At 61.1% G+C, this 10121-nt stretch overlaps 1 protein-coding gene across 1 annotated transcript; it reads right to left on the bottom strand.

Moving 5' to 3' along the window:
• Window positions 1-938: 938 nt before the first annotated feature.
• On the bottom strand, window positions 939-1997 carry LOC137148310 (reticulon-4 receptor-like 2). Its single transcript, XM_067540955.1, has one exon. It carries the CDS (start codon window positions 1995-1997, stop codon window positions 939-941), a length of 1059 nt encoding a protein of 352 aa, XP_067397056.1.
• Window positions 1998-10121: the final 8124 nt, after the last annotated feature.

The raw sequence follows: 10121 nt of genomic DNA, 5'->3' as shown, positions 1-10121 counted from the left end.
CTACGGTCCCTCCCAAGCACTGAGTCAAGGACCCTCTCCCCCCCTCACTCTGCTCACGCCTCCTGTCCCAGCCCAAGGGGTTTCACTCATGGAGCAGGCAACCAGCCTCTCCTGCCCTGGGAACCGCCAGCAGCTCCCCACCCACTGTGCCAGCCTCCAAAGGGAGCAGCCAAGGGGTGTCACCGCTCGTCCCCCGAGGCAGCAGCTCAGCGCAGGCGGGGTGGAGAGCAACAGGATCAAGTGTCAGGTTCGATTCCCCGCGCGCTGCATTGACCTTGACCCAAGACTCCGGGCCTCAGTTTCCCCATCTGTAAGGCAGGGGTAATCCCCGCCTCGGAGGGGAGGGCTGCTGAGCTGAGGGGCAAAAACCCGAGCACTGAGCCCCTTTCCCTGCATCAGCCCTACGGAGCTAACAAATTCCCCCCCCTCCGCAGCTTCCCCACATGCCAGTGGATCACACCTGTGCAATCCCCCCCCCAGGCCAGCAAGGGGCGGGAGGGGTGGCATTTAAAGCCCAGCGTGGGTTGGGCACCCACAGGTGGGCTTGAAGGCCAGGGAGGTGAGACAGGTGCAGGGGCGTTCCCAGGGCAGCCTGTGGCTGGCAAAGCCTGGGGGCGATTGGCAGGGTGGAAGGAAGGGACCCGGCTCAGCTCCCTGCGCCTTTGCAGAGGGGACAATCGTGGGGAGGAAAAAAATAAATAAATTCTCGTCACCGTCCGGACGCATTTGACGGGACTGAGACGGAGCCCCCGGGATCAGCGCAGCAGCCACGGCTCCGAGCGGGGCAGCTCTTCAATAAACCAAGGCCTGGGATCCAGGCTCGGGTCCGGAGGAGGTAGGAACAGGGTCCAGTCAGCGCGGAGAGCTCAGAAAGGAGAGGCAAAGGAACTGGCTGCTTCTCACGTACCAGGCGCCGGCCTCCTCGCCCGCTCCCCGTCTCACTTCTCCTGCGAGTCGAAGGGGCCGTCCGACTCGTTCCAGTTCTTCTCCTGGCTCTTCTTCCTGTTCCTCTCCGCCATGACAATGGCGGCGATGACCGTCACCAGGACGGTGACCGTGATCACCAGGACGGTGGCCGTCTCGGCCACGCACAGCTGGGCGTCCACGGAAACCAGGGGCAGGCCGGCTAGCTGCCAGGGGCTGGCGCAGGTGATGTTCACGTAGTCTTCCACGTGGAGGTGGCGGACGCTCAGGATCTTGCTGAAGACCCGCTGGAGGTCACAGTCGCAGGCCCAGGGGTTGCCGGCCAGCTGGAGGTGGGTGCTGGGCGTCTGGATGTTCAGGAAAGTCTTGAACTTGAGGTGGATGAGCTGGTTGTCGGTCAAGGCCAGGAGGTTGATGTTGTGCAGGGAGGTGAAGGCCTCCACCGCGATGGCGCTGACGTTGTTGGTGCTGAGGAAGAGAACTTCCAGGTTCTGGAGCATGGAGAAGAAGCCGTTGTGGACAACCCCCAGCCGGTTGGACTGGAGGTAGAGGTAGCGAAGCCTGGACAGGCCCCGAAAGGCCCCCTTCTCGATGGAAGCCACTTGGTTGTAGCTGAAGTCCAGCTTCTCCAAGTTCTCCAGGTGCTGCAGGCTGTCGTAGCCCAGGGCCGCCAGCCGGTTGTGGGCCGCCTTGAGCTCCTTCAAGGAGGCCAGCTCGTCGGAGAAGTCGGCAGGCAGCTGGGCCAGGAGGTTGTGGCTGAGGTCCATCTTCTCCAGGAAGCCCAGGGACGTGAAGGCTTTGGGCCCGAGCCGGCCGACGGAGTTGTGGGACAGGAGCAGGATCTTCATGGACCACAGGGCGTCGAAGGAGCCCGCCTCCAGGCCGCTCAGGTTGTTGTGCCTCAAATCCAGCACCCACGTGCTGGGCGGGATGGCGCGGGGGACGTGGGCCAGGCGCCGGCCGCGGCAGTCCACGAAATCGGAGGACTCGTAGCAGACGCACGGGCGGGGACAGGCCTCGGCGGCGCCCACCCCCAGCGCCCGGAGCAGGAGAGCCACGAAGAAGGGCGGCATCACGGAGGCTGGCCCACGAAGAGCGGAGCCCCGGCGCCGACGGGAGGAGAGAGGGCCTGGCCGAGCCAGCGGCCCCGTCTGGATCGCTTTCCGCCCTGCGTATCAGTCCTGCGGACGGGGAGCGGCTCAGGTTTCCTCGAAGGAGGCTGTGACAAAGAGTCCTTTGTTGAGGGACGCGCCCAGAGCTTTCTGGGTCTCTCTCCTGCCGGGACAAAGCAGAGACAGAACCTGAAGGATCCGGCGGGAAGGGAACGGGTCGGAGAGGTCCCCGGGGTGCAATCGGAGCAGCTAGTCACTTCCCCCCCCGGCCGAGCTGCCTGTACCAGCCAGCAACGGGGCAAGATCTTTGTTCTGAGCCTCAAGGAGGTGCTGCAGGGAAAGGGCAGGACAGGGGCCAGCCGGCTTGAAGACAGCCTGTGCCCGGCCTGAATTTGGGGGCGCAGCAGAGCCTGGTGTAAATCAGATTGCTCCCCAGGGTGCCCCAGCCTGAAATCTCAGTAGCACCGGAGCGTCCCCTCCTGCCCTCCCCCTCCCCGTGTCCCCCCTACACTGGGGCCTGCAATGGGGGCAGTTTGAGGCCAACGCTGACCTGGGGAAACGTCCCGCAGATTCAGGTCGACTGACCCATTTCAGGAACTGGGGGTCGTTTGGTTTCAGTCAAAACGAAGAAAAGACGTTTCAGAAAGGTCAGTTCGTGGCAACGTCATCGGAATTAAATATTTTAACCATCCAGCCTAGAGCGGCAAACCAGGAGGCACCGCCCCCCTTTTAACCCTCAATCTAGCCCTCAGCCAGCGTCTGGGAGACCCAGGTTCGAATCCCCACATCTGAGCGGGAGGACAAAGCCCTGCGCAGTAGAGCCTGGCAAGATGAGAGCCTGCTCGGTAGGGAAATCCTGGGGGTGAGGGAGGACAGTTGAGGGCCAGTCCCTGCTCCACAGCAGAGAATCAAACCAGGGTCTTACAGATGCCAGGTGAGCGCCCTGAGGACTGGGCTAAAAGTGATGGGTCAGCTCAGCCGATTCGAGTGTGAGCGTTTTGACACTATCAATGTTTATTTTTAAGCATCTCCCCTGCCGCCCACATGTTTAGCTAGTTACATTTTCACAGCAGCACAAGCTTAGGAGTTTTAAGGATGATTTTTTCTATATATATTTTTTTTTAATTTGCAGTCGCTGGAAATAAAGGGGGGGCTGTGAGGGTCAGACAGTTGAACCCCGAGATTCAAGGAGTGAACGCTTTATAACTCTTAAAACACGAACTGGCACCATCCCAGGGCAAACACAGACCAAGGAAATCTCCTTAAATCAAACTGGAATAAGGTCTCGAGCAGCATTTGTCTTATTTTGCCCAGCTGTAAATTTGGATGATCATCGATGGAACTAGCTTTCCGCCGGCTTGTGTGTGTGTAGCCAGCCAGACATTTATCACCATTTCCTGACTAAAAAGCAAACAAATCAAACCTTCACCGGCCTAGTCATAAGAAAGGCGGCAGCAGCACGGCAGCGAATCTAGATCTTCCTCCCCTTGGCTTTGGATATACAAACACCCAACACGAATCGTTGCATTTTGGGTCGAACAAAACAACGTTTTTCTGACTCTTTTTGGTTGGCTGAAATTGAATGGACCCGGGTTTTCCCTTTCCTCCCCCAATTTTTCCACACCACCAGTGATGGGAACTATCCCTTCACCAGCTCTGCTCAGCACCTACCTGCCCACAGGTCCAGAATAACCTAAATTCCAGCCTGGCCGCGCTCCGGCACGCCCACTCCTGCATGGCTCAGAGGCGCACAGAAAGGACTCCAGCCCCCCTGCAGTCAGTGGGGTGTGGGATGCTCCCGGCTGATCCTATCACACCCCTGCTTCGTGGCAGCCCCCCCACTAAGCAAGAAGGCAGGGTGAGGGGTCCCCCATTTAGCAATAGGTGTAAGCCTGCATCTAACCCAGCTGTACCCCCAGGATGCCCTTTGGGGGGGTCACACTGAAGGGCAATTCCTCCCTAGAAGGAAGCAAAGGTGAGCTGTCTGTCCAGGCAGCCCCGCACATGAGGGCAGGAGACACACACACACACACACACACACACACACACCACCCCAGCCTCCACCATCACTGATCCTCTCTGGAGAAGCAAAGGGATGGAGATGCTCCCCGGCAGCTGACCCTTCCTGGGGGAGCCCCATGCAAATTCCTGGCTGCCCCCCACCAGGCTGCAGGAGAGCGGGTGAGCAGATGGCCGAGCGAGCGCAGCCGGCTGACTCGAAAGGGAGAGAACGTCAGAGCCGCTCACCCCCGTCCGCCCCGATGGCGGGGACCGGGACGTACCTCATAAGTCAGGCCTGACTCGACTGCAGCCTGGAGCCCGGTCGCCGGCCCCCCGCACCCTGGAGCAGGCAGAACGCTGGCTGACAGCTGGCCCCGGGGCTGACAGGAGAGGATTGCCTTCCAGGGCCCCTCAGCGCCAGCGGAATTTAATCTGGGCTGGGGATTACTGACACAGCCTGGCTCGGTGCCGCCCCGCCTGCATCCTCACCCTGCCCCTGCCGCCCTCGGAGCATCGTGATACCCTGCCGGGCCAGGAGAGGCCAGGAATCTCAGGAGCCAGGCCGGTGCGTGTGGAGAGGTGAGGGGCACCGCAGGCCTACACCCAGAGGGAGGGGACGGGCTGGAAAGACGGGATTTCATCCTCCCACTCGCCTCTGTCCCTTTCTGTTGGGGGCTGGTTCCCCAGCATCCCCTCTACCCCCCCACCCCAAGAGGAACCCTGTCTCCACCCCACACTAAGGGGGGCCTCTACCCTTCTGACCCCCCAGGATCACTACACAAGGCAGGGCAGGAGCTGGGTGAAGGGGAAGCTGCGAGGTCCCTCTCCCCCCACATGTAGCTGCCCTGCAGGGAGTGTGAGCTAGTGGTTAGAGACGAGTACTGCAGGGGGCCTTGGTTCCCTTCCTGGCGCTGGGAAGGGAACACGGGCCTGGCAGGCGAGCAGAGGACCGGGAGTCAGGATACCTGGGGACCAATCCTGGCCCCACCACCCCCTGGCCGTGCAACCTGGGACAAGTCACCGACATTTTCAAAAGCCACCCCAGGGTTCAAGGAGCTTCCATTGCTGTTGTTTCAAAAACGCCCAGGGCCCAGGGCTCCTGCTGGCCTCACCTGGCAGTGTCCAGCACCCTAAGGGGTCTCGCAGGCCTCCCCCCAGCTGAGCCAACCAAAAGTAGCAGCCACTTTCCGGTAACGGTGGCTTCTGCGTCTCAGCCCAGCTGTCGGAGGAGGAGAACGCCACTGAGCTACCACGCCCACCCGGGGGCACGAGAGCGGCAGAGAGCCTGGAGTTCAGCCCAAAGACAGGCGCAGGATTGGAGACAGCATCCCTGGGACAGCTCCACAGCTCCCCAGCACACCCCGCTCAGAACAATTGAAGGGGCCTGCCGGTGCCTGGGGTCGATGGCTACATCCCAACTCCCTCAAACTCCCCCTTTGTCCTGCCAGTTGGATCCAGGATGCTTCTTTGCCCCATCTCCTAAATGCCTGTAGTACGTTGCTGTTAAACAGCTGCTGCGCTCCACCCCAGAGCTGGCTGCCTTCTCAGAGGCAAGGAGAGCAATCCCGGTCTGCAGAACGTCCTTTTGGGTGAGACACAGGGAGGCAATCTGGCCTTGGCCTGGCCCTGGGACTCATTCCCTAGTTTAGCATAGCCCCTCTTCCTCCCCCACCGACTTCTCCTTCCCCCACTGCAGTGAGATGCCAGCTCCCTCTCCAGCCAGGAAACCCGGCAAAGCCCCGGGTCTAGAATTCCTGGGCCCGGCAGCCAGAAGTCTCACGTTTCACTCCCTCCCTCCCCAAACCCCTGAGCCGCCCATGCAAAATTCATCATGCTCGTGGCTCGTCCATAATTCAACAGCTTTCCCCAGCCGCGGCAGCTAATCAAGGCCATTGTCCAATCAACAGGGACAAACCAGCGCTCCCGGCTTGGGCCGATACCTGACACGCTGGGGGTGGGTGGGGTGGGGGAGATGCTCCATTTGCCTTATGCCGTGGAGGGGTGGCCATAGGTACCCCAGCCCCCCCGAACCACCTTAGACCAGCCCCCGGCACAGCTGCAGCTCATCTCCCCTCCTGGAGACAGGCGAGGCCTGCAGCAGCTGGGACGGGAGCTGCCCCCACCGCCCACGCTCCTGCCCCGCTCCCTACGGCGCCTCCTGCTGGGAGAGGCTGGGAGCACGGCGGCAGGGCGCTCCACCACAGCCGGTGCCCATTTAAAGGGCTTCCCCCCCCCCAGGCGCACAGGAGCAGATTGTCGAGCATCGAATGACAACTGAGCCCATCCCGGCACCCTACAGCTTCACCCCGTAGCAGGGCCGACCGCAGCTCCGCAGGCAGACTGTGCGAGCTGCCGCAGGCTTTGTGCTGGCCAGGTCGACCCTGCGACATTGCTGGGGTGTGCATGTGTGGGTGGGTGGGTGTGTGTGGGTGTTGCAGTTATGCCAACTTAATCCCAGGCAGGTGGATTAACGACAGCGAGGGCAGGGGCTCCCCCTCACCCCCATCGCTGCAGTGACCGTCTACACTAAAGCACTGCAGGTGTGCCACTGGGCCCCCCTAAGAAGAGGGGGACCCCCCCAAGGCCGGCTTTCTGCTCTGGATACACGGCCACTCGCAGCCAACGGCCCCGAGAGAGCTTGTTCGGGTCCTTCACAGACGAGGCCACGTGCGCCTTTCGCCAAGTTGCCGGCTCGCCCGGCCGTGGGGCCCAGATCACCAACTGCTCCAGCTGCTGCCTCCCCCCCCCCCCCCGTCGCTGCGCCTGGGCCAGGCTGCTGGGGAAAAGTGCTCGGGTCAACGGGCCGCCCATGCAAAGGGCCAGGTGGGCTAATAATCCAGGGCTGCCCTAGAACGTGCAGGGCGCAAGGAGCTGTACAGAAGCCCCGGGCATCGGCTCAGAGATGGGGCTGGCCCACAGGGGGGACAGATCCAAGAGGCCGCCTGGCCCCCCAAGCAAAGGGAGAGAGTCTAGGCCCAAATATAGGCCCTTGCTGACAGCGCAAACCCTTGGCCCATCCCGGTTAGACTGTGCCGGCCAAGCAGCCAGGGGCAGCAAGACCCCTCCCCCCCACGCAAGGGGAGGAGGAATTCCTCTGTGCTCCTTGGGGTACGCCAGTCACCCCCGGAAGCACGCACCCCTCCCCACACCACGTCTGTCTCCATACGAGGTTGCACTGACCTGAGGACGGGGCTCTGAAGTCCCTGCGGTTTGCAGAGCCTGGCACAGAAGGTGCCAGGGAAGAGCGAAGCACGGCCCGTCTCCTAACAGCCTCTTGCCGCCGCTCAGCCCCAGCGTAGGCGCTGCGGGAATGGCAAGGCCAGGGGGTTCCGTCCAGACCAAGGAAGGGGCAAGAAACCCCAGTGAGGGACATTCTGGGCTCACCCGCCCCAGGGAAGTTCCTGCCTGGCCCCCACCTCCATCAGCGGTTGGTTGAGGCCTTGAAGTATCCATTTGTGGCCCACGTTCATGCAACTGTGGCCGCTCTGAGCCACCTCAATCCTATGGCGCTCTTGGCTTCAGCGATATCTTGCAGCAGAGAGTTCCACAGGTTACCGGTCTGGCCCCGAGTGGACCTGAACGTTACAGATCACTGCTACCGACCATCTCTCTCACTGGCAGCCAGCCCTCTTGCTGCTGCGAGTTTTCCCCTCTGGCGTAGGAAGTGTCATTCCCATGTATCCCAGCAGAGGCCAGCTTTGCCCAGAGCACAGCTAGGGACTGCACGATATCTCGGAGCAGCTACTAGGAGCTGAAGTCCCCCCTTGAGGAGTGAAAAGTGGTTGGGATTTAGGTGCCCTCTGAAGGCAGCAATGAGCCTCCCAGAGAGGGAGGGAGGGAGGGAATCTCCCCCTCCTCCACCGGCTCCACGCCAGCACGGCCCATTCCTGATCTCTGCCACGAGACAGGCTTGTCAGGTGCTTTGCCCTAGGGGAAAGGCCCGTGAACTCGAGCACGGCCATGTACGGACCCATAAGCCCTAGGCCCAGGGCCTGCTTCCACAAGCAGCCAGCGCCGGATGTGGGACCTCAAGACAACGTGCTGGGGGGGTCCCGCATCCAGGGCCCCAGCTTTCCTGGACCTGAGGAGCAGCTCAGCGTAGCTCGAAAGCCCCACAGAAGCAGGTCCAATGCAAGATAACACCTCACCCACCTTGTGCCCCATGAGTGGCCTGTACCTGAGATCTCAGATCTTCACCATCACCCCCTCCCCCACCCCCCCAGAGGCTGGTCACCACCAGCCCTACTTATGGGGAGGGCCACTGAGACTCAGAGAAGGGAGACTAGCTAGTTATGGGGCAGGGCCAGAGTCCTGAACTCCAGCCATGCTTCAGCCACTTTGTCCGCATGCTGGGCAGCATTAGCCCCCCAGCACAGGGGGTGCAGGGGTCTCCCTGACAGCTGGTGACCTGAAGGACATTCACCAGCCACGGGGAGCTCAGCAGGTCCCCGGCCGGCTCTGGCCAGGGCACGGTACTGGGATGCTGCCTCCTGAGAGCATCTGAGCCTCCCACCTCTCTGCCAGGGAAGGGGCCAAGCTCCACCCGTTGGTAACCGGGCCTGGAGCCCTTCACTCTAGGCTAAGCCGTGGTTCTGCCCAAGCTCCCGGGGAGCCATGGCTGGCCAGGGAAGGTGCCAGGTCTCCGTTCCGAGCCCACAGCGCCTGCGTCCCACCCCCGGCGGCTGGCTCTGGTGTAGAGCTGGCTGGGCCCCAGCAGCGGTTTGCTTTGGGCCCTGGACATGCTGTATCTGGGCTGCGGCCTGACGCCGACCTTCTCCAGGGCTGGCTTTTACACCTGCCCTACAAGTCAGGTCGTTCAGAAAATCGTGGCCCTCGTGGATCAAGGAGGCATGGCCCCTCCTACCTCTGTTGGGTCCATGGCAGGCAGGACGCATCCGTCACCCACCCACAAACGGGCTCATTCAACACTGCGCCAAGCTGTCACCCACCCACCTACCCCCTCCCACAGCAGAGGAAGCACCAGGCAGCGCAGCTTTAAAGGCATGGCTGGAAGTGCTCCCCACTCTCTGCCAGTCCCTACGCCGGGGAGGCTCCAACACCATTCCCAGCATTCAAGGGCCTTGTTCAAGTCCTGGCTCCCGTCCTCCGGCACCCCCCCGACTGCCACAGGACAGGGCAGTTCAACCCATACGGGAGGGTCCCGTACGCTCGAGGGTGCACATGCCCCCGCCCCAGCTCCCTGCCAGCCCCCAGGCTGCAACCAGACAGACAAACCCACCAATGCAGACACTTTTGATGGTTAAAAAAATTGGGGGTTTTATTGTTTCGCTAAACAATACTAAAAAAATTTCCATTTTTTTTTTTGTTTTTTATTTTTTTTTTTAAAGGCAGGGCTTGAATTATTTAATTTTGATCCATTTATTTAAAAAAAAGGGAAGGGGGAAAGATCATGGCAAAAAACCAACCAACCAAACAAGACTCCGAGAGCGCTCAGCCTCACCCCTGCCTACCCTGCGAGGAAGCCCGTTTCACAGACTCCGTAACCTGGCTTACAGCAGAGCCGATGGCTGCAGTCACCCGTGCAGCAGGAGATGCCGAACGGCTCAGTGCGTGAACGCCAGCTGGGTACCATACCAAGCTGGGGAAGCAAGCCCAGTGACTGAAGGGTTGGCTTTGACAGAGCGACAAAAGCCCCAGTGCTCTCTTAGCAAACGGAGCACACCACAGCACGGCTGGAACGGACCCCCCGAGCTCTGCACGGGTACGTGGACGTATACAAACCGTGTCCCAGCTTGTAAGGATCCCAGACGCGCGCACGTCTGAAGCGGAAAGGGGATAAGACGGTTGCACCGGGACGCAAACGGGCTGCTATCCAAGTTCATTTGGATAATTTTAACCTTTAAAAAAAGAAGACAGAAGCCTACACACGATCCAACATGCACGCTGTTCAGTCGCGTGAGCCAATGCGCTGCAAGAGAAAACCACCGCGTCTCCGGATCTGCCAGCCCACTGAGGACGAGAGACGGCTTTGCGGTACCATGCCGCAGGAGGCAGGGAGGAGTAACCTAGCAGCACCATCCTGTGTGATTCCGAGCACCTGCATCTTCCCAGACCAGGCCCACC

The sequence above is a fragment of the Emydura macquarii genome, unplaced genomic scaffold (genome assembly GCF_026122565.2).
Source record: "Emydura macquarii macquarii isolate MOO-44397 ecotype Brisbane River unplaced genomic scaffold, CSIRO-AGI_Emac_v2 contig_629, whole genome shotgun sequence".
Lineage (NCBI taxonomy): Eukaryota > Metazoa > Chordata > Testudines > Chelidae > Emydura > Emydura macquarii.
This window is presented reverse-complemented; position numbering and strand designations above follow the sequence as displayed.